Source organism: Labeo rohita, chromosome 25, assembly GCF_022985175.1.
Source record: "Labeo rohita strain BAU-BD-2019 chromosome 25, IGBB_LRoh.1.0, whole genome shotgun sequence".
In the NCBI taxonomy this organism is placed as follows: domain Eukaryota; kingdom Metazoa; phylum Chordata; class Actinopteri; order Cypriniformes; family Cyprinidae; genus Labeo; species Labeo rohita.
In genome coordinates this window covers 27,421,070-27,448,924 of record NC_066893.1, presented here as the reverse complement: position 1 = coordinate 27,448,924, position 27,855 = coordinate 27,421,070, and the positions used below count along the sequence as shown (strand labels likewise).

Genomic DNA, 27,855 nt, shown 5'->3' with positions numbered 1-27,855 from the left:
GATCAGAGCTGATTTTAGCATGACAGTCAGACACTGCATGTGTTATATAATCACCAGAGAGAGAGAGAAAGAGAGATGGAGGGAGGAGTCGTGTTTGCAGCGTGTATGATTATGTTTGTGTTTGACTCACAGATTCAACAGCAGCAGCAGATGTGTGTCATTTACTCTCTCTGTCTTTCTCCTGTAGTTTCCCTTCATTAGTCCAGCAGCAGAAGATCTTTCTGGGATCATTTGGAGAGGAAAAAGAGCGGATCTTCATGACCAAAGTTAAGGTAAGAACAGTGACACGAGAGTTTGAATGAAGATGCTGGATAGAAACACTCAGGACGTAATAGAGAGCAAGAAAGTCATGAGAAAATTGTGGAAATTAATGTATAATTAAATAATAAAAATTAATATATTTTTGCACAATTCTTTTTTTAATAATATCATATATTTTGATGAATAAAAAGATTATATTATGATCTAATACAATACAATATAATATATATATATATATATATAATATAAAATGTATATTTTAATATTTTTTTAATTAATAAAAATATTACATTATGATGAATATATTATGAGATTATATTATTTTTATAATGAATATATTTTTTCTAATTATGCTAGAAATGCATTATTTATTTACTGCACAGTTAGATTATATTATGAACGAAAAGTCTATATTTTATGATCTTATTTTTATAATAAATATGGGTTATATTTTATAATCTTATTTTATAATTAATATATTTTTCCAGTTACGCTAGAAGTGTTATTTTATATCACCAGTTAAATATTTATTTAATTTTGACAAATTATAAACAATATCATTAGAAAGAAGACCAAAGCCTTAAAATTAGTCTTTTTTTTTTTGTTATATGCAATGCAAAATAATTTTCTTAATATAATTAAAAAAATATTTAACCACCAACAACATTTTTCTTGTTTTAACCATGCAACTCACTGATAATTAATATAATTAATTAGAATTAATATACATTTTGTTATATTAATGCTTAAAACAAATAAAAACTATTTTAGTTGGGTAAGAAAATAAATTGAATTCAAGTCTTTTTGCTTCCCAAGTAAATGCATCTTGTTTTAAGTACATTTTACTAACAAACAAAATAAAAAATACTGATTAAACAGTGTTGAAATTCTTATGCAGTGAAAACAAGCAACTGGGAATACGTGTGAATCTTTTTTCACTCTTCCAATGCTCTAGTTTCAATTACAACCACATAAGTGAGTTAAATAATGATGGTTGTGCATTCAGTGGTGCTCACATTGTCTTTATATGAAGATATTAATATAATTCACTTCCCTTCTTGAGCAGAGGGTGCGGATGGATTCCCATTGTGTTTGAATCCCTAAAGATTCGGTTCTAGTCGGAGTGTGCGTGTGTTTGAGAGCAAAAGAAGGAAACACACGGGGGCAAAGCAGGAATTGAGCTGAAACAATAGCAAACAATGAAACGCAGCTGACTGAAACAAACCACAGGATGAGAGTGTTTCACCAGTCAAAGTCACAATTAAATGTGTCGTTTTGCATTTCCATATGATCATATCGCACTTTTTAGTGACTGTTAGTCAGGTTAGAGTTGTAAATAGGCCAGAAACATTTATTCTGTGTTTCTTTTCCTTTGCTATATAGGATGCATAAGGCTGAAGAGGATTATGTGTAGCAGATCTTTCTTCTGCGAATCCTCCAACTCATTAAATCGAGTTACACAATCTTGGCCATTCGAACGCAACGTCACCAGCTTGAGAGAGAGAGCGGCGCGAGGGAAAATGGGTCATGTTCTCTGTTTGATCGCTGACGTTAGAACATGTGGGATGTGGCAGCTGTCAAACTCTGCATCCCGTTATAAACCTCAGATGTGTTCATTAAACAGAAACCTGCAAGAACTGTTAACCTGAGTGCTCATCATGAGGGAAAATAATAATTCTCTGGGATTAAACGTGAAAAGTGTGTCACTATAAATAGATGTGATCCTGTCACACAACAGAACTGGTGCAGAAAAGCCAGTGTGAAGACTAGCACTGACATAACCTGGTGAAATTGCCCTTTTGATAAGTGAATCATCATTGGCGCTGCTGGTTTCGTCTGTGTAACCTGTGATTACTGGCTGTGTTTGTCATCTGTAGATGTCGTGGCACTCCACGTACAGAAGCTCCAAGTTCCGGCATGTTTATGGAAAAGCGGGAAGCAGGGAACAGTGTTACGAGGGAATTCCCATCACTCACAGCGTTCATGACAACCACTTCTGCGCCGTTAACCCCAAATTCCTTGCGGTGGTCACAGAGAGTGCGGGAGGAGGAGCGTTCCTCGTTATCCCACTTCATAAGGTATAGTTAACAACTGATCATTCACCTAACCATACCCTGCTTGCCAAAGCAAACTAGTTTAACCAACCAACTGAAGCATAATCATTCTGTGCATACCCAAGCAAACTAGTTTAACCAACTATTTAGCTAACAAATACACATTAAAATGAACTAGTTTAACTAGATTAACCAATTCTTCAACTGACAAATAACCTTACTGTTCATACGAAAAATAATTAGTTTGACTATCCAAAGTAACCATACCCTGCTTACCAAAGCAAACTAGAAGCATAATCATACTGTGCATACTCAAACAAACTAGTTTAACCAACTATTTAGCTAAGCATAACCATACTGTATATATAAAAACAAACTAGTTTCACTAATTTAACAGCTATGAAACTGAAGTATAACCATATGTACAAATACACACTAAAATTAATTAGTTTATCCATCCAAGTATAGCTGTATTGTGCATACCAAAACAAACTAGTTTGACCAACCAAAACATTGTTATACTGTGCATAATTACACAAACTGTTTTACCGGTCTGTTAAAGCATAGACATACTGTGCATATGTAAAACTAGTTTAGCCAGTCAATTAATGCTTAATCATACTGTCCATGGAAATAAACTTGTTTAACCTACTTTCCAATTGAAGCATAATTGTACTGTACTTTCTAAAACAAACTAGTTTAACCAACTATCCAACTAAAGCATAACCATAGTGTACTTACTAAAACAAAGCAGTTTAACCAACTATCCAACTAAAGCATAACCATAGTGTACTTACTAAAACAAACCAGTTTAACCAACTATCCAACTGAGGCATAACCATAGTGTGAACTAGTTTAACTAGATTAACCAGTTGTTCAACTGACGCATAACCTTACTGTTCATACTAAAACTAATTAGTTTAACCATCTTTCAAACTAAAATATAACCATAATGAGCATACTGAAACAAACTATTCTGACCAACCAAAACATTGTTATACTGTGCATAATTACACAAACTGTTTTACCGGTCTGTTAAAGCATAGACATACTGTGCATATGTAAAACTAGTTTAACGCTTAATCATACTGTCCATAGAAATAAACTTGTTTAACCTACTTTTCAATTGAAGCATAATTGTACTGTACTTACTAAAACAAACTAGTTTAACCAACTATCCAACTGAAGCATAACCATAGTGTACTTACTAAAACAAACCAGTTTAACCAACTATCCAACTAAAGCATAACCATAGTGTACTTACCAAAACAAACTAGTTTAACCAACCAACTCAAGCATAATCATTCTGTGCATACTCAAACAAACTAGTTTAACCAACTATTGTGAAGTGAAGTTATAATGTGCATACTAAAAAAAACTTGACCAATCAAAGCGGAGTCATAATGTTTAACCAACTTTCCAAATAAAGCATAACTACACTCAATACTAAAACAAACTAGTTAAACCAACTTTACAACTAAAACTTTTAAACATACTGTGCGAAACTAATCAAAGTGAAGTCATAATGTGCATACTGAAAGAAACTGAAAGAAACTGGTTTAACCAACTATCCAACCATACTGTGCATACTATAACAAATTAGTTTAATCATCCAGTCAGTTAAAGAGTAGTTGTAGTCTGCATACTAGAACAAACAAGTCTACCCTTGTGAAAATTAACCACAGTTTTATTGTATTAAAAGTGTTGTAACCATGGTTTTTTGGCTTATTGATTACCATTTGTATAACCACAGTTACTAAAAATTCCATGGTTAAACTATGGTTGGTGTAGCAAAAGTATGGTAAATGTGTGGTTACCAAGGTTTAACTATAGTAACCATGGTTTTTTGGTTTTATCTGTGGTAAATTCCTGGTTAATTTTCTTAAGGGAAGTGCCTAATCATACTTTGTGCCAAAAACAAAAAACATAAACTAATCAATTACCTAACTAACTGCATACTATAACAAACTAATGTAACTGACTAAGTGAAGCATAACCATACTGTTCATCTTTAAACTAGTTTGACCAACCAACCTAATGCAGCATAAACATACTGTAAATACTAAAACTACCTATACGAAAATTAACCATAGTTTTACTACAAATAAAACAAACAAAAAAAAAAACTGATTACTATAGTTAAACCATGGTAACCACAAATTAACCATGGTCTTGTTACACTAACCATAGTTTAACCATGGTATTTGTAGTAAAACTATGGTTATACAAACAGTAATCAATGCACAAAAACACATGGTTACTAAACTTTTACTATAATAAAACCATGGTTAATTTTCATAAGGGTAACCAGCCAGAGCATAATAATTTTGAAAATACTGGAACAAACTGGTTTAACTATTAAATTAACTACAGCATATCCCTGTGTTGTATATACTGAAACAGTTTTTTAGTAAATTAACTAGTTAATCAATCACTTGAAGCATAACCATTTAGTATATAGCCAAAAGTAGTAGTTTAACCATGTAACTAATTACACTTAGACATATTATGTATACTAAAACACACTAGTTTAACCATTCAGCGAAATGCAGCGTAACTAATTACTAAAACTAGCTTAACCACCAACTAAACATAACGATACTGTATAAAACAAAACAAACTAGTTTAGCCACCAAAAGCATGAGCATCTGTTATATACTAAACAGACTAGCTTGCTCATTCAGTTAAAATGAAACACTTTTTAGTTTAAGTATTTACTTAAACTACTTTAACCACCAACTAGAGCATAACTGTACTGCACGTAATAAAACAAACCAGTTTTGCCATCCAACCAGTTAAAACATATAGGTGCTGTGTATACTAGAACAAACTGGTTTAACTATCAAATTAACCACAGCATACCCATGCTGTACATACTGAAACAAACTAGTTTAATAAACCAATTGAAGCATAACTATTTAGTATATATGCAAAAGTACTAGATTAACCATGCAATCAATTAAAACCTAAACATATTTTATATACTAAAACCGACTAGTTTAACCATTAACCATACTAGAATTAGCTTAACCACCAACTTAAGTGTAACCATAATGTATGAAACAAAACAAACTAGTTCAGCCACCAAAAGCATGAACATCTTTTATAAACTAAACAGACTAGATTACTCATTTAGTTAAAATTAAACACTTTTTAGTTTAAGTACTTAAACTACTTTAACCACCAACTACAGCATAACTATATTGCATGTAATAAAACAAACCAGATCAAATTAACCACAGCTTACCTATGCTGTATACACTGAAACAAACTAGTTTAATAAACCAATTGAAGCATAACTATTTAGTATATATGCAAAAGTACTAGATTAACCATGCAACCAATTAAAACCTAAACATATTTTAGATACTAAAACCGACTGGTTTAACCATTAACCATACTAAAATTAGCTTAACCACCAACTTTACCGTAACCATACTGTATAAAACAACCCAAAGCATGAACATATTTTATATACTAAACAGACTAGATTACTCATTCAATTAAAATTAAACACTTTTTAGTTTAAGTACTTACTTAAACTACTTTAACCACCAACTAGAGCATAACTGTACTGCATGTAATAAAACAAACCAGTTTAGCCATCCAACCAGTTAAAACACACAGATACTAGAAAAAACTGGTGTAAGGATTTGGTCTAAGTACTATCACAGTAAAGTTGTTTGACCAGAGATCATGTGCAAATGCCATCAGAGACAACAGTAATCCATAAGCGTGTGTGTTCAGACACGTGTGTTCAGCGTTGGGAGGATGTATTGATATCAGTGTCTCTCTGGGACTGAGAGATGGAGCCACGTGTGACTGGTACAGACACTCAATCAGCCCTCTGTTAGAGTTCTAATACTAGTTAGTTCAGTTAGTTCAGCGCACAAAAACTCTGCTGAATCAAAACCACATCAGAAATGTTTTTTACGAAACTTAACAGAGGGTAGTGAATTCAATTTTACTGAATTAAGCTTTTATTGCTCAGCAAATTCACAGTGGCTGTTAAAGACTTCTGTGGAACATCAAAGGATAGTATACAGCGCCATCTTGTGGTAACATAAAACACCACTACTAGAGAAAACATTTGCTACTGAGAGTTTTCTGTGTGACAACTAACCCCGGTATAATTATGAGCTTATTTTGTCTCAGCCGGGGCGAATAGACCCTCATTACCCAAAGGTCTGCGGCCACCAGGGCAGCGTGATGGACATCAAATGGAGTCCATTCATGGACAACATCATCGCATCCAGCTCTGAGGACTGTACGGTGAGAAATTGACCAGTTAACCGTGATAATGATGGTGATAACATTAATGCCAGTGCAGCCGTGACCTTTGACCTCCAGGTGAGAATCTGGCAGATTCCTGACGGCGGTCTGAGGAGGAACATGACTGAAGCTCTAATGATCCTGATTGGTCACAGCCGGAGGGCGGGGCTTATCGAGTGGCACCCCACCTGCAGCGGCATCCTGCTCAGCGCCGGATACGACTGCAAGGTAACCAAGGCAACCAGAACTAACCCGCAGTGATGTGAATGACAAACCGTTGGTGATGTTTTGTTATTTGTTTGACAGATTCTGATCTGGAACCTGGAGGAGGGCGTGGCTGTGAAGATGATTGACACCCATCCAGATGTCGTCCTCTGTATGTCCTTCAACACCGATGGAAGTTTACTGGCCACAAGCTGTAAGGATAAAAAACTGCGGATTATTGATCCACGTTCAGGGAAAGTTCTTCAGGTGAGTGCAGATGTTATATACCGCAAAAAAATGTATTTGGAAATAAATGTTTTTTTTTGTGTGTGTGTTATTCTTATTTAAAAAATTGTATCTTTTTAAATGAATATATATAACTATATATGTTGCTGAATTATACTTTTTTATAATTTCTATAATATATATATATATATATATATATATATATATATATTAAAATAAATTATATTAGATTTTTTATGTTTAGATTTTAACTGTGTATTATATTTTTACTGAATGTGTTTGTTTAATATATTTATAAATATATGATGCTGGAAGTAAATTTAATTTTTGCATTATTCTAAAAGGTGTTGCAGAATTATATTTAAAAAATATTTTAATAATAAATATAAAAATATATATTTAATTTAAATAAAAAAACTTTTTTTTTAGATTTATGTTTTAACTGTACGTTATATTTAATAGTACAAATTTGTTTAACTAAATCCATTTTCTTGGAAATAAATATTGTTTTTATAATAATCCTGTTTGGCGTAATTTAATTAAAATAAAAATATGTCAATATTTTTTATTTAAAATAAAGCATTATATGATATTTGTATTTTATTTTTAGATTTATATTTTAAGTATACATTATATTTAACCATACGTGTTTGTTTAATTATGTATATTATTTGTAAATAAATGCTATTTTTGCATTATTCCAATTTGGTGTCACAGAATTATAATTTTTTTTTTTTAAATAATAAATAAATGTATTTTAAAAAACATTTTAAAATAAACATTTCTATTTTATATTTTTAGTTTATTTTTAGATTTATATATTAACTACATTATATTTTAACCATTTAATTATATTTTGTTAGATTTATGATAATCATAGAAATATACATATATTTAATTTAAAGTTTATTTGCTATTTTATTTTTAGATTTAAATTTTAACTATACATTATATTTAACTGTACATGTTTGTTTAATTCGATATATTTTGTTGGAAATAAATGTTATCTTTGCATCATTCCAGTTTGGTGTCACGAACTGTATTTTTTTATATTTGTGTATATATTTTTAATAATAAATAGAAAAATAACATATATATTAAAAAATATCAGCTTAATATTTCAGCTGAGCCTGTTTGTTTAAACAGTTTAATTTTATATTTTTACTATATTTTTAGATTTATATATTAATTACATTAAATTTTAGCTGTTTAACTATATATAATATATAATTATAACTTGACTATATATATATATATATATATAAATATATATATTTAATAATAAATAGAAAAATATTTCTATATTGTAACTAAAAAATATTAATTTAAAATGTTATGTTTATTTGATATTTTGTGTTAAATTTTTTGATTTACATTTTAACTATACATTATATTTAACTGTACATGTTTGTTTAATTCAATATATTTTGTTGGAAATAAATAAATAAATAAATCTTTGCACTATTCCAGTTTGGTGTTATTGAATTGTAATTTTTTTATATTTGTATATATATTTTTATGTTTTTTTAATATTTTGTATTTAATTTTTAGATTATATTTTTAGATTATAACTACGCATTATATTCAACTGTACATGTTTGTTTAATTCAATATATTTTGTTGATATCAATAAATAAATAAATTTTTATATTAATTAATTAATTAATTAATTAAAAATAAATTTATTAATCTTTGCACTATTCCAGTTTGGTGTCACTGAACTGTAATTTTTTTTATGTTTGTATATATTTTTTTCATAATAGAAAAATATTTCTAGATTTTAACTAATAAATATTAATTAAAAATGCTATGTTTATTTGATTTTTTGTGTTTAATTTTTAAATTTAAATTTTAACTATACATTATATTTAACTGTACACGTTTGTTTAATTCAGTATATTTTGAATTAAAATAATTATATAAATAAATACATTTTTGCACCATTCCAGTTTGGTGTCAGTGAATTGTAATTTTTTATATTTGTGTATATATATAATTTTAATAAATTAACATAACAATTAACAATTAACATATATATTTTATATTTTATATTTTATATTTTATATTTTAACTGAATGTTATTTTTTTAACTGGGCATGTTTGTTTAATTTTATATAATGTGTTCATCCGAACAGGAAGCAGACTGTAAAAGCACGAGAGTGAACCGCGTGGTGTTTCTGGGTAATCTGAAGCATGTCCTCACCACAGGCGTCTCCAGGTGGAACACTAGACAGATTGCATTGTGGGATCAGGTAGGATCTAAACCGTTTAATATCACTTGGCTGAAGTTAGTCAACAAATTCCTGCAGACATTTGTTTAAATATGCAGGAGGATCTGTCCGCTCCCATCACGGAGGAGGAGATCGACGGGCTGTCCGGTGTCCTCTTCCCCTTCTATGATGCAGACACACACATGCTTTATCTGGCCGGGAAGGTGAGCGACTCTCCTTTAAAACAACCTGCACTGTGCAGAACTGTGTGTGTAATCTTAAAGTGGAGATCATCTCACATTCACAGGGAGACGGAAACATCAGATATTATGAGGTCAGTCCTGAAAAACCCTTCCTGCAGTTCCTGATGGAGTTCAGATCGCCGGCTCCTCAGAAGGGTCTGGGTGAGTTACTGTCACCAAAAACATTTACAGATTACCACTTAAATTACATTATTTTTTGGGCAAATTTCATTATCAAGACAAAAAACAACAATATGCGAATGGACACTTTTTTATTTCACTATTTTATTTTAGTATTGAAATATGAGTACAAATATTAATAAACAAAAATGTATTCAAACCTTTCTAATTATTATTGAAATAAAATAAAATTACAACATAATCTGCAAGAAATTGAAAAATAAGTATTTTTGAAACTAAATAATTTTATTGGAAATAATGGAATACAGTATAATGGAACATATAGGTAGCCAAATAAAATGAAATGAAGCTAATAAAGTGGTAATATGTTATATAAATAATATAAATGGAAATATATATATAATTTATATATTATATTGTGTGTTATATTTAACTGCACATGTGCATGTTAAAAATAAATTAAAAATTACAATAAAACAAAATTCTAGTAACATGCTAATCATGCTAACAACATGTTAATAACCTGCTAATCATGTTAACAACATGCTAGTAACATGCTAATCATGATAGAAAAATGCTAACAAAATTCTAATAACATGCTAATCATGCTAAAACCTACTAGTAACTTGCTAATCATGTTAACAACATGCTAGTAACATATTAATCATGTTAGAAACATGCTAACAAAATGCTAGTAACATGCTAATCATGCTAAAACCTACTAGTAACTTGCTAATCATGTTAACAACATGCTAGTAACATATTAATCATGTTAGAAACATGCTAACAAAATGCTAGTAACATGCTAATAATGCTAACAAAATTCTAGTAACATGCTAATCATGCTAAAACCTACTAGTAACTTGCTAATCATGCTAACAAAATGCTAATAACTTGCTAATCATGCTAGCAACATGTTAGTAACATGTTAATCATGTTACAAACATGGTAATAACATGCTAATAATGGTACAAACATTGGTAACTTGCTAATCATGCTAGCAAAATGCTAGTAACGTGCTAATCATGATAGAAAAATGCTAGCAACGTGCTAGTAACATGCTAATCGCGCTAACAACATGCGAGTAAGTTGAAAATCATGCTAGCAATGTGCTTGTTACATGCTAATAATACTAGAAACATGCTAACAACATGCTAGTAACATGCTAATAATGCTAGCAACATGCTAGTAACATGCTAATCATGGTAGCAACGTGCTAGTAACATGCTAATCATGCTAGCAACATGCTAGTAACATGCTAATCGCGCTAACAACATGCGAGTAAGTTGAAAATCATGCTAGCAATGTGCTTGTTACATGCTAATAATACTAGAAACATGCTAACAACATGCTAGTAACATGCTAATAATGCTAGCAACATGCTAGTAACATGCTAATCATGCTAGCAACATGCTAGTAACATGCTAATCATGCTAGCAACATGCTAGTAACATGCTAATCATGGTAGCAACGTGATAGTAACATGCTAATCATGCTAGCAACATGTTAGTAACATGCTAATCATGGTAGCAGCGTGCTAGTAACATGGTTATCGTGCTAACAACATGCTAGTAACTTGGTATTCATGCTAGCAAAAAGGTAGTTACATGCTAATCATACTAGAAACATGCTAACAACATGCTAGTAACATGCTAATCATGCTAGCAACATGCTAGTAACTTGCTAATCATGCTAGCAGCATGCTAATCATGTTAGAAGCATGCTAATAACATGCTAGTAACATGCTAATCGTGTTAACAACAATGCTAGTAACATGCTAGTCATGCTAGCAACATGCTAGTAACTTGCTAATCATGCTAGCAGCATGCTAATCATGTTAGAAACATGCTAACAACATGTTAGTAACATGCTAATCATGCTAGCAACATGCTAGTAACATGCTAATCGTGTTAACAACAATGCTAGTAACATGTTAGAAACATGCTAACAACATGCTAGTAACTTGTTAATCATGCTAACAGAATACTAGTTACATGCTAATCATATTTGAAACATGCTAACAACATGCTAGTAACTTGCTAATCATGCTAGCAGCATGGTAATCATATTTGAAACATGCTAACAACATGCTAGTAACTTGCTAATCATGCTAGCAGAATACTAGTTACATGCTAATCATATTTGAAACATGCTAACAACATGCTAGTAACTTGCTAATCATGCTAACAGTATGCTAATCATGTTAGAAACATGCTAACAACATGCTAGTAACACGCTAATCGTGTTAACAACAATGCTAGTAACATGCTAGTCATGCTAGCAACATGCTAGTAACTTGCTAATCATGCTAGCAGCATGGTAATCATGTTAGAAACATGCTAACAACATGCTAGTAACTTGCTAATCATGCTAGCAGAATACTAGTTACATGCTAGTCATATTTGAAACATGCTAGCAACATGCTAGTAACTTGCTAATCATGCTAGCAGTATGCTAGTTACATGCTAATCATATTTGAAACATGCTAACAACATGCTAGTAACTTGCTAATCATGTTAACAAAATGCTAGTTAAATGCCAATCATATTAGAAACATGCTAACAACATGCTAGCAACATGCCAATCATGTTAACAACATGCTAGTAATATGCTAATAATTCTATAAACATGTTAACAACAAGCTAGTAACATGTTAGCCATGTTAGAAACATGCTAGCAACATGCTAATCATGCGCAAAACATGCTATCAACATGCTAATCAGGCTACAAACATGCAAGTAACTTGCAAATTATGCTAACAACATGCTAATCACGCTAACAACATTGTAATCAGCCTATAAAAATACAAGCAACAAGCTAATCATGCTAAAACATGTTAACAGCATAATAATAAACTAAATGAAATTATATGCTTCAGGGTATTTCAAGTGATTATTCATGTAAAACAGAATTACAATAAAACTGACAAGAAATGGAACAAATAAAATGGGAAAAAGTAAAGTAACAAAAGTAACCAAAAAAAATACAAATAAAAATAATAAAATGACTGGTTGATGTTGGTGTGCAGGTGTGATGCCCAAACGCGGCGTGGATGTGGGTGAGTGTGAGATCTTCAGGTTTTATAAGCTGGTGACTCTGAAAGGTCTGGTGGAGCCCATTTCCATGATCGTCCCGCGCAGGGTGAGCAAAACATGACTTTACCTTTGAGCTTTAAAAACAAGATGAAGTGAGATGCTTCATTGAGTGAATGCCAGATCAAGTTCATTTGATTTATATTCAAATCTTTGTGTGAGTAAATGTATTTCTGTCCACTGCAGTCCGAGACGTATCAGGAGGATATTTTCCCGATGACGGCGGGCACAGAATCTGCCCTGTCGGCCGCCGAGTGGCTCAGTGGGATTGACAGAGGTGACGTCTTCATCTTCATGTAGTTTTAGAAATGAGTGGATAAATAAATATAATCTGAATTCATTCATGCGTCTGATCTGTGTGTGTTTGTACAGGGCCGCTGCTGATTTCTCTTAAAGAAGCTTATAAACGTCCAAATCCAGCAGGTCTCAGAGCCTCCAAACGAGACAGACGGACAGTGAAGGGCATCGATCTGCTGGAAAACATTTCCCCAAACACAGACAAAGAGGTGTGTCTCTTTGGCTCATTGAGTCTGCATTTATTTGATTAAAAAATGCAGTAAAAACAGTAAAATTGTGAAATATTATTACAATTCAAAATATCTGTTTTCTATGTAAATATATTGTGAAATGTAATTTATTCCTGTGATCCAATGCTGAATTTTCAGCATCATTACTAATACTACTCTTCAGTGTCACATGATCCTTCAGAAATCATTCTAATACACTGATATAGAAAATCATTACTATGGCAATTTTTCGCCATATATATTGGGAAGTCAAACATTGCTTCAGGTTTTTCAATTTAGTATTCAAGTTAAAAAAAGACACTTAAAGTCTACAAGACACAGAATAAATAAAAGCAAAAGAAGTACTTAAAATAAGAACAGAAGTATCCAAGTAAAATAAAACTAATAAAATTACTATTGTACTAAAAATTGTATTTTATTTTATTATTGAATTTAGTTTATTTAATATTGATATATTAGTATAAATATTAATAAACTAAATGAGATGATATGATGTTTCTGAATTATTCAAACATTGCTTCATTTTTTATTCAAGTAAAATAAAATAACAATAAAATTTGCAAGAAATATAACAAAAATGTGATTTAAACAAATATATTGAAAAAAATTGGAAAATAAAATTTTAAATAAAATGCAGAAGTAGCTAAATAAAATTAAAAATGACTATTACATTACACATTTTTTTATTTTATTATTTTAGTTTAGAATTGAATTGGTTTATTTAATAATAAATATTGGTATAAATATCAACTAAATTAAATTAGATAGTGTTTTCTTAAAAGTTTTTATTCAAGTAAAATAAAATAATACAGTTTACAAGAAATAGAACAAAAGATCTGATTTTGAAAATAATTTGAAAAAAGGACAATAAAATTTAAAATAAAAAACAGAAGTAGCAAAATAAAATAAAACATGACTATTAGATTACACATTTTTTATTTTATTATTTTAGATTAGAATTGAATTAGTTTATTTAATATTGAAATGTTAGTATAAATATTAAGAAACTAAATGAACTTATAAGGTGTATCTCAATTATTCAAACATTGCTGTAGGTTTTTCCAAGTATTTATCCAAGTAAAATAAAATAATACAATTTACAAGAAATAGAACAAAAGAAGTAATTTTGAAAAAAACAACAAAAAAAAAAACAACAACAAAAAAAAAAAAAACATAAATAAATAAATAAATAAAAATAATAAAATAAAAATACAGAAGTAGCTAAATAAAATTAAAAATAACTATTACATTATACATTTTTTATTTTATTATTTTAGTTTAGAATTGAATTGGCTTATTTAATATTGAAATATTAGTATAAATATAAACTAAATGAAATTAGATGGTGTTTCTCAATTATCCAAACAGTGCTTCAGGTTTTTAAAGTTATTATTCAAGTAAAATAAAATTACAATCAAATTTACAAGAAATAGAACAACGGAAGTGATTTTGAAAATAAATGAAAAAAAAAAGGGAAATAAAATTCAAAATAAAAATCAGAAGAAGCAAAATAGTTAAAAAATGACTATTATGTTACACCATTTTTATTTGGGGTACAGAAGTCAAATAAAACAAAATACAGAAGTAGCAAAATCAAATTAAAAATGACTATTACATTACATATTTTTTATTTTAGTTAAGTTATAATTAAATTGGTTTATTTAATTTTGAAAAATTAGTATAAATGTTAATAAACTAAATGAAATGGTTTTATATGTAAATATATTGTAAAATATAATTTATTCCTCTGATGCAAAACTGAATTTTCAGCATCATTACTCCAGTCTGTCACATGATTGTTATAGAAATCATTCTAATATGCTGATATAGAAAAGCATTCCTATATCAGGTTAACACATTTTGATAAACATGCATTATCTGCGTGCCTTACTGCCATCTAATGGTAAAACAGATGAAGCGCATCTAGGGTTGTGCCTCATTACAGCAGCTGGTTTCACATCTGGACAACAATCTTTTAAAGTTAGCTTTTTTTTAGCATATTTTTCACTGACGTAATTATAAATTAACCACGTCCAAAGACAAGTCTGAGTTTCTGCATGCGGGCTCATCCAAAAACTGTAATCGATGTTCAGACATGAATAAACATGCTGCATGAATATTGTGTTATTAATAGAGAATGAACATGTTTTTGTGACTATTCTGGCCTTTCAGCTGTTTTGAGTTTAGGTTTGTTTTTTTGGGGGGGGCGTTAACTTTATATTGTCGCCCATATAAGATTACCAGGGTGTTTTATTTTTCTGGAGAAACATCTGATCCAGGAAATTGTCCATTTGCTCTCTGTTTAATCTTTTGATGTCTAAAAAAAGTCTTTTCTGTCTCATGAGCAGCTTCTGAAGATGGTCTACAGGCAGCAGGATGAAATTAGGAAACTCAAAGATGAACTCGGAGGAAAAGACGAGAGAATCCGACAGCTGGAGCTGGAGCTCAAGAACTTGAGAAACACGTGACGACCAAAACAGCTGCTTGATTTGTGTTATTAAGTTTACACTGACAAAAAGGAATTGTTTTATTATGATTTTATGGAATTGAATAAACATTAGTGAAGATGGATGTATGTCAAAAATCTGTTTTGTTTTGTCCTGTAAGATACAGATGTACAAATGAAGTCTTGATATTTACAAGGGATTATGATTCTAACAGATGTTCTTCTTCATTTGTTGAGGAAGCATATGAAGTTCTGGTTGTCTGTCAGCAGATGGCGCTAGAGGAGAGAGCAAAAGCATTTCAAACTCTCAACCTGCTCTAGAAATACATGAGATGTTCAAAATCAGTGATCGTGTTCGTCATTAATGCTGGTGTGATGTATATATGTATTTGTAAGTACTACATGACATATTCCTACGAAATAAAATACTGCTCAACCACATCTGACTATTTTTCTGAAAGTCGATTAGTGAAAATGAACAGTTGTGGAAGCCTTAACCAGGACCGGGATCTGAAATCACAAATCATATGGTAAATAGGCCACACAAACCACCTGGAAAACAAAACACACTTATTGAAATACTAAATCAAGTAGCTGCTGATCTAATAACAAGCATTGGTTTTTATTTTTAATTCATCTTTCCTGCAAATGAGGTCAGAAGCATTTGTTGCAGCATTTGTGATTATTACAAGGGTTTATGTTTTTTTAAAATTAATTATCTATGTAGGATTAGTGTTGGTAAATTAACCTGATTGCTAAAGCTGAGAAAAGAAAGTCCTTTAGCCCATTGTCATCATAATAACCGACTACAGTTCTCTCCTTAAATATGAAGAGGTCAAACAACAGATCCAATTGCAAATGGCAATCAATCGTATTCAAAATAAAAGTTTTTGTGTGCATATGTGTGTGTGGTGTGTATATTTATTATGTATATATGTCAATACATGTAAATATATTCAAAATATATACTGTATGTCTTTAAATATACATCATAAATATACACACACAAAACTCTTTTGTAACACTTTTGGAAGGGATTTATATTTGTCTTTGTTTTTAACTGTACTGCCTTAATGGGTTGATGTTTTGTACTGTTTAATAAAAAAAAATACATAAATAAATCAAAAATCATTTGGATTTGGAAAAGGATTTACGATACGCACTCTGAGTCACGATCTGAATCAAATAATTCGCGAACCCGCTCCGAAGCGCCGATCTAAATCAAATGATTCGCGATCCGTGAACCGAAATCCCGATCTAAATAATGATTCGCAAACCATCGTTTCAGATTAGGACTGCGGAACTTGGATCGCGAATCATTCAAATCGCGAAATGATTCGCGAACCGGCTCCGAAGCTCCGATCTAAGTCAAATGATTCGCGATCCGCGAACCGAGTTCCCGATTTGAATAATGATTCGCAAACCATCATTTCAGATTGCGACTGCGGAACTTGGATCGCGAATCATTCAAATCGCGAAATGATTCGCGAACCGGCTCCGAAGCTCCGATCTAAGTCAAATGATTCGCGATCCGCGAACCTAAATCCCGAACTGAATAATGATTCACAAATCATCGTTTCAGATTGCGACTGCGGAACTTGGATCGCGAATCATTCAAATCGCGAAATGATTCGCGATCCGCGAACCGAAATCCCGAACTGAATAATGATTCGCAAACCATCGTTTCAGATTAGGACTGCGGAACGTGGATCGCGAATCATTCAAATCGCGAAATGATTCGTGAACCCGCTCCGAAGCTCCGATCTAAATTAAATGATTCGCGATCCGCGAACTGATATCCCGATCTGAATAATGATTCGCAAACCAGATCGGAACTTCGGAACGCGAATCATTCAATTTGCGAAATGATTCGCGAACTCGTCATTCAATTTGCGAAATGATTCGTGAACTGGCGAACCTGCTAAACTCCGATCTAAATCCAATGATTCGCGATCCGCACTCCGAAATCACAATCAATGATTAGTAAACTATCATTTCAGATCTGGACTTCGCAACGCGAATCTTGAATCATTCAATTCGTGAAATGATTCGCGAACCCACTCCAAAATACCGATCTAAATCAAATGATTTGCGATCCGCGCTCCGAAAACCATCATTTCAGAGCGCTACTTCACAGTGCAGATCGCCAATCATTTAATTCGCGAGATGATTCGAACCAGCTCCAAAGTCTGAAAAGCTCCGAAGCCTAAAATGATTCGCTATGATGAGCGATCCGATTGAAGAGCTATGAAATATTTAATAATTCTGCGACTAACTGATTCAGAGTTTCGAAAAGCTCCGTTTCACCCATTACTATTCGTGCTTTTTAAAAATATCACAAGCGATGTCGAAATTCAAGAATAAATATGGCTCTTTTTTAATCTGTTTTTGCTAGTGAATCGCTTAAACTGAATGATTGAAGTCACGAGTTTGAATCATCGGAGCGGTTCCAGCGTAAACGACTCACTCAATTGATTCGGTTTGCTTGTTCCTCCGATTTCGGCGTCTTCAGCCATGTTTATACTACACCGTCACTACTAATACTGGCTTAGCTCGCTAGTTTTATGACATTAACGGAAATAAGCGAAAAAGGTATGATGTTTACAAATAAAATATCGATATTTCTATTCCAAAAGATGACATCCAACACAAATCTACGAACATATTCAGGTGAGGTAACCGGGTTTACTGCTAACTAGTGAAAACACTTCATTAACCCTGGTGAAAAACACAGCATATGCTGGTAGGTATGTTTTGATGCTGGAATGCTGGTTAGGTAGGTTTTGATGCTGGTTTAAGCTGGTCCTTTGCTGGTTTATGCTGGTCCTTGACCAGCAACATGACCAGCAAAAACCAGCAAAGGACCAGCTTAAACCAGCTAAGGACCAGCATAAACCAGCAAAGGACCAGCTAAGGACCAGCATAAACCAGCAAAGGACCAGCTTAAACCAGCATCAAAACCTACCTAACCAGCATTCCAGCATCAAAACATACCTACCAGCATATGCTGTTTTTTTCACCAGGGAATATGACGAGCTGCACCTCAAAATACATGTTAGATAGAAACATGAGCGAGTTTGTAGCTTAATTCACTATATTTGGAATAATTCAACCACAACAGTTCAGCTGGTGACAGTTCAAAAGGAAATGAGTTTTTTAATCTTGTTTTTTATTTTGTGGATATTGTAGCTAACAGCCTGCTTTGTACATTCAGTTTGACAACGAAGAGGATAAACTTTATCATTTAACTGAACTGTGCAGGCATGTTTTAAACACTTCGGCTGCCTTTTACGTCCTTAAAAAGTGAAATTACAACAACGGTGCTTAAATGTACTTTAATTGTTTGATCAAAATAATTGCTAGGCACAATTTAGAAGTTGCTGGATATTGTTAGGGACATGTCCCGATTGTCCCTACTAAATTCCACACCCTTGATAAGTATTAATAGTCGTTCTAATATTATGAGATACAATTCAACTTTGATGTAATGGTGCATTGGTGTGGACGCTAATATAGATATCATTATAGTTTGTGCTTGATGTGAACGGGCCTATTCTCCACTCGCTCACAGGGTTCAAAAGAAAGGTTAAGAAGGTCCAAGACGCTCTTATTTACCTCCAGGATTCGTGGCCTGAATGTGGATCTCTCACCTCATTTAGAATGAATGACAGATCCGTGTAAACAGACATTCAAGGTTTGCGTCCCACACGCAACCTCCCACAGCATGTGTCTTGGAACGCAACAGGAGCGCTTTGAAAACCCCTGCCAAAGACTTGCAGAAAATGTCAACGATAGCGCTCAGGTTTCACAAGGAAAGAAGAATTTCTATCATTGGTCTAGTTGTGGCCAAAATGAAATCACCTCCAGATGAATATTTGAGGCTGGAATCCAACATCAGCAATATCATTTACTCTTTACTCTTTTAGAGCTACCATTATGTAGGGCCATTACAAAAAGGGAGTGCCTTGGGATACAAAATAAAATGTAAAAGAAATAGTTAATTATAAATTCTTTATATATTATAGTTTTATATGTAACCACTTTTTTCTGAACCATATATTCTTTCTTTAAAACACAAAAATTTGTATGATAAACAGGCCAAAATTTACTGAAGATCTAGTGTTTTAAGATACTTTATAAGTCATTGCACCATGCTTGCAAAATCTGTAATGCATGTAAAGACAATTTATATCTATAAAGAAAAAGAGTATCTGTGGTCCAGTACTGATAATGTCCCTCAGACACATTGGCACACATTGTTCTGCTTTCCAGAGTTAATATGATCACTGTCCGCCAAGAAGACTATTAAATTGGTGTAATCAATCCTCAAGACTGCAGACGATGTTGTGATGCCTTCGTAATGAGTTGGTGAGCTTTTAGATACGAGATGAGCTGGATAATGGCTTCATCTGATCTGAGGGACAAAATGAAGCTATATAGTTCATGCATAAATGTCAAAGATGGATCGAGAAGGCGTGATTGTCGGGTTACGCCCAATGGAAACACGATCGCCGGTGACATGATCTGCTTTCATTCGGCCGATTTGATGATTAGAGCGTTATCAGTGTCATTAGACGTCTTGGAAATGGCAGAAATAATGACCGGAGCGACTGATACATTGCATCATGGGAAATTGTTCAGACCCAGACGGCGTAATTGAAGTAATAAGCTTAGCGTACATCAATCATAGTGACTGTAGACGGCGCTGGAAAAAAGATTAATGTCATCGCAAGTCTTGCAAAATAATAATTCGTCTTGTCTAATGCAAATACAATGTATGACACATAATCAAGTTGTTTTAAAGAGCAGTTCCTTTAAAATATACTGTCGAAACTTTTTTGAGCATGCGTTAGTGAGTTAGCCGTGTTAGTTTGTGCTTCTTTGTCTCACCATCTCGCATGCATCCTAAAAGTATGCAAATTTACATACGAGCCTAAAGAGATCATCTAACCACCTTCAAATTGCAAATTACAAGCTGATGAAATAATAACAGTTTTGCAGCATTTAATTTGATTGTAGATTGATTCATATGCTCTCAGCGCAGTCTGATTTGATTTGCGGTGCCATTTCTGATACGTACAATTGGGGACTTTGAATTGTAAAACTGAATAAAATATCTTGCACTTGTCTAGTTTCTATTATAAAGGTGAAGTGTGTCAATTTTTGCATGTTTATATACATTCTCATACCCCACTGTATTATTTACAGGCTTATTTAAAGACAGTGTAGCAGACCTGTCTGAAAAGTGAATATGAGGTGCTCGACACTATAAAACAGTTTATGAGGTGCGAAAACGTTTTATTGGGAATATTTTCAACAGAAGAACGAGAGGGCAAGATGAGTTCAGCAGGGCGTTTGAGGAATTTCTCAGTAGGTCGATATTCAGCGACTAGAGAAATGTTTTGAAGTTTGCGTTTCTTGGCAACGTTTGATGATCTTTGTTTAAGTGGCCATTCTTGGTTTGTTTTAATGCTTGAACAGCTGTAAGATTGTGATGCATGTATTTTACAGACAAATTCTAAAGGGAAGTGAACACTTCGTGTGATAAAGCAAACTGTTGAAGTCAAAAGTTTACATACACCTTGCAGAATCTGCAAAATGTTAATTATTTTACTGAAATAAGAGGGATCATACAAAATGCATGTTATTTTTTTATTTAGTTCTGACCTGAATTTCACATAAAAGACTTTATGTAAAATCCACAAGAGAAACTAATAGTTGAATTTATGAAAATTACCCGTTCAAAAGTTTTCATACACTTGATTCTTAATACTGTGTTGTTACCTGAATGATCCACAGCTGTGTTTTGTTGTTTAGTGATAGTTGTTCATGAGTCCCTTGTTTGTCCTGAACAGTTAATCTGCCTGCTGTTCTTTAGAAAAATCCTTCAGGTCCCACAAATTCTTTGGTTTTTCAGCATTTTTGTGTATTTGAACCGTTTCCAACAATGACTGTATGATTTTAAGATCCATCTTTTCACACTGAGGACAACTTCAGAAGGAAAAACCATGCATTAAGAGCCTGGGGGTGAAAAGTTATGGAATTTGAAGATCAGGGTAAATTTTACTTAATTTGTCTTCTGGAGAACATGTAAGTATCTTCTGTAGCTTCCGAAGGGCAGTACTAAATGGAAAAAAAAAACAAAAAAATGATATTTAGTAAAAATAAGAAAACTATACACATCGTCATTTCGTTCAAAAATTTTCAGCCCCGGCTCTTAATGCATTGTTTTTCCTTCTGGACCATCAGTGAGTGTTTGAACCTTCTGTTATAGTTGCATTTGAGTTCCTCAGTTGTCCTCAGTGTGAAAAGATGGATCTCAAAATCATACAGTCATTGTTGGAAAGGGTTCAAATACACAAAAATGCTAAAAAAACAAATATTTTTGGGACCTGAAGGATTTTTTCTGAATAACAGCGGGCAGCTTAACTTAAGGACAAACAGGGAACTCATGAACAACTATCAATAAACAACAACAACAATAAATCATTCAGGTAACAACACAGTATTAATTATCAAGCTGTTGTATACTATTATTTTCTCTTGTGTACTATACTGTATGTAAACGTCTTTTATGTGAAATATCTTATTCAGGTCAGTACTGAATAAAAAATAACATGCATTTTGTATGATCCCTCTTATTTCAGTAAAATAATTAACATTTTGCAGATTCTGCAAGGTGTATGTAAACTTTTGACTTCAACTGTATATGTCTGCATTTCCTCTAAGCACTGCATCAGTTTTCCTGTTTATCTGACAGTTTTAAAGCTGTGCATTTTAAAAATCTATAAAGCTATCCACATTTTTATGTTTTAAAAAGTCATTAAACAGTATGAATTATTATGCAGACATCACCGGTTTGTGTTTATGAACTGAAGCAAATTCTCTTCAATCTATTTTAAATCTCTTCCCAACAGGAAATCAGATTCCAAATTGAATTCTTGAAGGTCACCATCTTCAATACTAGATTAAAGGCCACTACGTTGACCCCACCAAGATGACATCGGATGAACAGGACGTGAGTCCTGAAATATCCTTTTCCAGGCATTGTGCTTGACGGCATTTGCTCTGAATTAAAGAATGTGTGGAAGGATGTACCTTTAACCGCCAATATACATTCAAGGTTCAGACGAGGACTGGCACTGTTGACTGGTAGCCGCTACTGTGTCTTCTCAGATTTACCCTGCTGAATCAATATCATCTGTCCTAACTAACCTCTCTGAACTTTATTAGGTGGATCATTCAGTCTAATGTGCTTTTATAACTTTATTACATCTCTTTTGCGGCTGGCATCTTGTTCCCAGTGTGCCATTGATTTGATGTCCAAGGTATAAATTGGCAACACTAAAATCTGATGGGAAACAGTACATTTTATGATCTCGCCATGTTCTTTTGGAATGCAATATTGGGTCATGAGCTGTGGAGATTTTGTGGGAACATTTCAAAATGTCTCGGCTAATCTGTTTTATATCTGTAATTAAATACTAATATTTAATAAAAAGGGGAGTTGGCTGCTGCTGGTGCCAGTCAATTTTACCCAAGTGTCAAGGCTTATTTCTTCCAAAAATGAAGCAATCCATTCTGATGTTCCTTTTCGTACTGTACCAGGGACGAGCTGGATTAGATTTTTTCATAATTCAGTCATCAAAAACATGCTGGCCAATATGTTTTTTAATTTAAAATTTAAAATAGAGTTTTAATCAATCGTATATGGTGCTTAAAGTGCTTGAAGTTCTTGAATTTGACTTTTTGCAATTTAAGGCCTGGAAAACCCTTGAAAATAGCAATATTCCTGAAGAGGTACTTGGAAAAGTGCTTGAATTATTGAAAAACAATGTATCTATGAAATAAGTCTTCAACTTTTATTTCAGTTAATGTTATAAAAATGTCATGTGTAAACTTGGCGGAAGACGCGAAAAGAGGAACAGATGAACCGAATCAATTGAGTCATTTACGCTGGAACCGCTCCGATTGATTAAAACTTGTGACTTCAATCATTCATTTCAAGCGATTCACTAGCAAATTAAAAGAGACATCCATTTTCGAATTTCAACATTGCTTGTAATGATTTTAAAAAGCATGTAGTGATGTGTAAAACAGCTTTTCGAAACTCCGAATCAGTTAAACCATTGCGCTGCAAAATGATTCATTGTTTCGAATCGCTCCAATCTGAACGCATTTGTTTCAGACGCGGGACTTCAAATAACATATCGCAAATCATTAGATTCAGGTCGGAACGGGTTCATGAATCATTTCGCGAATTGAATGATCCAAATCAAATAATTCGCAATATGTGATTTGAATTTCCGATCTAAATCGAACGATTCGTAATATGCGAAGTTACAAACTAGTTCAAAAGGAGCGCTTGAAAAGTCATGTTGAAATGTTTTATTATTTTTTTAATTAATTATTTATTTAATTAGGGTTACTGTATTAAATGTATAATTATAAATACATTTTATTTTATAGTCTTAATTTTATGAGAAAGAAATTCTGAAAACCTCACTGTTAACTTCTGTAAATGCCATTGAAAATCACAATGGATTAGTAACATTATAAAGTTCACACTTTGGTTTTACATCAGACTGATATATATATTAAGCCATAACAGAACGATATTATACGATCAGGTGCAGTTTATTTTTTCAGAATGAAATAAACAGAGCCTGCAGCTCTAGCTGAGATTTACAGAGATGAGAGGTTTGTGATTTATTATGGAGGAGAAAACATCATGCTTTACATGCTGATGCTGTTTTGCAGGGGAGAAAAACGACACTGGGCGTCGCAGACGGGTCTATCCATCACCGACGTGCCAAAGCACAGACGAGATTGAGTCTGAAGTGTCCTCAGAAACACCTGTTACTGCAAAATGCCATGTTTGCATTATAATACAGAATCAGCGCTGCTTCTGAAACTTGCTGCCTGGTGAGTAAACAGACATTAGGCTTATTGAACTTGTGATGAAGAATTGATTGAAACATTGATTATTTTCATTCTTTTTCTTTCCCTAAATTGTACTGATGTACAGTTGATTAACGACCTGAAAACAAGAGATTTTAGTATTGACATACTGAAGGACCAGAGTTGATGCAGACGTGACCCGAAAGTTATAAACCCTGACAAATCGAGAGCGATAGAGAGCTGATGTGATGTGTCTCTCTCAGTCACCCGTGAAATCAGTCAATAAACACTGGTTTCCTCACTCCCGTCTTGTTTTTCTTCTCTGTTTGTGTTGGCTGGCCTCAGTAATGACCATGCTAGGCACGAACCCTCAATCCAGCGTAAGGTCAATGTTCCTCAAAGAGGCACTTAGCGACCGTGGCACGCTGGGATACTGTAGGTGTGCCGTGAATATTAATGACCGTCTCTGCCGGTCATGTGGAGTTCTGAGAATCGAGGTCAACAGGCTGAAGTTGTGTACGCCAACATCTGCAGATGAGAAGAAATCTGGTAACCGGCCACAGTTGAGTAATCGCAAACCATGTGACTGACAGAATGAAAGCAAGGTGAGACAGTGAAAGAAAACAAGGGCCAATCACTCAGCACAGTATAGCAATAGCTTGGCGACCATCCTAAACACTCGTGTATTACGATGGTATGTTTTCAGAAAAAGTAAACATCTCTCTCTCTCTATATATATATAGAGTATACAGTATGTATATTTTATAAGCAGTATATTAAAAAAACTTTAGAAAGGGAAAATCTCCCATTGACTTGCAGTGTTAGAAAGTTTATCAAAATACAGTGCTGATGATGCCATTGTGATATTTGCATAGAGAACTGTGATTGGCCTTTTGTTTTGCATGTATTTGTGTACTCTGTTGTGATTGGTCTGTTCTTTCTTGCATGTTGATGTTAAAGATTTTTGACAGAGTTAGGCATACCTGAATTGCTAACAACATGCTAATCATGCTAACAATGTGTTAAAACATGTTAGCAACATGCTAATCATATAATCAATGTGTCAAAACATGATAGCACCATGTTAAAACATGGTAGTAACGTATTAAATCATGTTAACATGTTAAAACGTTAAGAATGTGCTAGCAACATGCTAATCATGTTAATAATGTGCTAGAACAGGTTAGCAACATGTTAAAACTTAACATAAGTCATGTTAACAACATGTTAAAACATGCTAATCATGCTAACAAGTTAAGAACATGTTAAAAGTTTAGTAACTTGTTAAATTATGTCAACAACATCTTAAAACATATTAAACATGTTAATTATGCTAGCAGTGTGCTACAACAGGTTAGGAACCTGTTAAAACATGTTAGTAACCTGTTAAATCAGGTCAACAACATGTTAAAACATTAATAACATGTTACGTATGTTATCAGTGTGCTACAACAGGTTGGGAAAATGTTAAAATATGTTAGTAATGTATTAATTAAGATCAACAGCATGTTAAAACATGCTAACAGCATGTTAATTTTGCTAACAATGTGCTATAACAGGTTAGCAACATGTTAAAACATGTAAGTAACATGTTAAATCGTGTTAATAACATAAGTTATTGTTAATGTGTTAAAACATGACAGCAACATGTTAACCATGCTAACAATGTATTAACACATGCTATCAACATGCTAATCATGTTAACAATGTGCTAAAACAGGTTAGCTACATGTTAAAATGTTGGTAATGTTAAATTAACATGTTAAAACATGCTAACAGTGTGTTAACACATTGTAGCAACATGTTAATAATGCTAACGATGAGCTACAACAGGTTTACCAACATGTTAAAACATGTTAATGGTAACAGTGTTCTAAAACATGTTAAAATTACATTAAAACATGCTAGCAACATGTTAACCATGCTAACAATGTGTTAACACATGCTATCAACATGCTAATCGTATTAGCAATGTGCCAAAACAGGTTAGCAACATGTTACAAAACGTTAGTAACCTGTTAAATCATATAAACATGTTAAAACATGCTAACAACATGCTATTGCTGTTAACAATGTGTTAAAACATGTTAGCGACATGTTGTTAAGGTCAACAACATGCTGAAACATGCTAACAACATGTTAATTTTGCTAACAATGTGCAACAACAGGTTAGGAACCTATTAAAACATGTTAGTAACGTGTTAAATCAGGTCAAAAACATGTTAAAACATGCTAATAACATGTTAATTATGCTAACAATATGCTACAACAGGTTAGGAGAATGTTAAAACATGTTAGTAACATGTTAATTAAGGTCAACAACATGTTAAAACATGCTAACATTATGTTAATTTTGCTAACAATGTGCTATAACAGGTTAGCAACATGTTAATATGTTAAATCGTGTTTATAACCTGTTAAAAAAAAGTTTAAAATGTGCTAAAACATGATAGCAACATATTAACCATGTTAACAATGTGTTACAACATGTTAGCAACATGTTAAAACATGTTAGTATTGTGTTAAATCATATTAACACATTAAATCATGCTAACAATGTGTTAAAAGATGCTAGCAACATCATGTAAACAACGTCTTAACATGTTAACAAAATACTAATCATGCTAAAATGTGCTAAAACAGGTTAACAACATGTTAAAACATGCTAGCAACATGCTAATCATGCTAACGATGTGCTACAACAGGTTAACCAACATGTAAAACATGTTAATGGTTCTAAAATATGTTAACATTACATTAAAACATGCTAGCAACATGCTAATCATGGTAACAGTGTGTTAATACATTTTAGCAACACATTATGATAATGTGCTAAAACAGGTTAGCAACATGTTAAGTCATGTTAACATGTTAAAACATGCTAGCAATGTGTTAAATCATTCTAGCAACATGTTAAAACATGTTAGAAAACATGTCAAAACATGCTAAATTATTATAACAATGTGCTAACTAGCAACTTGCTTAAACATTTTAACAATGTGCTAGAACATTGGCTTCGAGTAACATCTTCAAACTTCAAGCTTTTCAAGTTATTTTGAACTTTCAGACAAAAAGTTTTGTCAAGCCAACATCAATGTTTTACAAACTTCACTCATCAAGTTATTATTGTGTTCATAGTTTTATAATTAAAACAAATAAACTGTCAGTTCAATTTACAGTGGCAAAATATTTCAACAATTATGCTTTCAGCATATTTCTGGTTGAAATGAAATTAAAAGTACATTTCTGTTAGCAGAGT

At 32.6% G+C, this 27,855-nt stretch overlaps 1 protein-coding gene and 1 long non-coding RNA gene across 2 annotated transcripts; both read left to right on the top strand.

Annotated features, from left to right (window-relative positions):
- Positions 1-108: 108 nt before the first annotated feature.
- Positions 109-16,134, top strand: coro2bb (coronin, actin binding protein, 2Bb). Its single transcript, XM_051100065.1, has 12 exons — positions 109-272; positions 2,139-2,339; positions 6,471-6,587; positions 6,666-6,815; positions 6,894-7,058; positions 9,173-9,289; positions 9,367-9,471; positions 9,555-9,651; positions 12,659-12,771; positions 12,909-12,999; positions 13,095-13,228; positions 15,598-16,134. Exons 1-12 carry the CDS (start codon positions 258-260, stop codon positions 15,715-15,717), a joined length of 1,425 nt encoding a protein of 474 aa, XP_050956022.1. The 5' UTR covers positions 109-257; the 3' UTR covers positions 15,718-16,134.
- A 2,061-nt stretch (positions 16,135-18,195) lies between these two features.
- LOC127156677 (uncharacterized) lies at positions 18,196-24,834 on the top strand. Its single transcript, XR_007825765.1, has 4 exons — positions 18,196-18,365; positions 22,613-22,713; positions 24,456-24,620; positions 24,724-24,834. It is a non-coding gene; the product is annotated as an uncharacterized LOC127156677 (long non-coding RNA).
- The last annotated feature ends 3,021 nt before the right edge of the window (positions 24,835-27,855 follow it).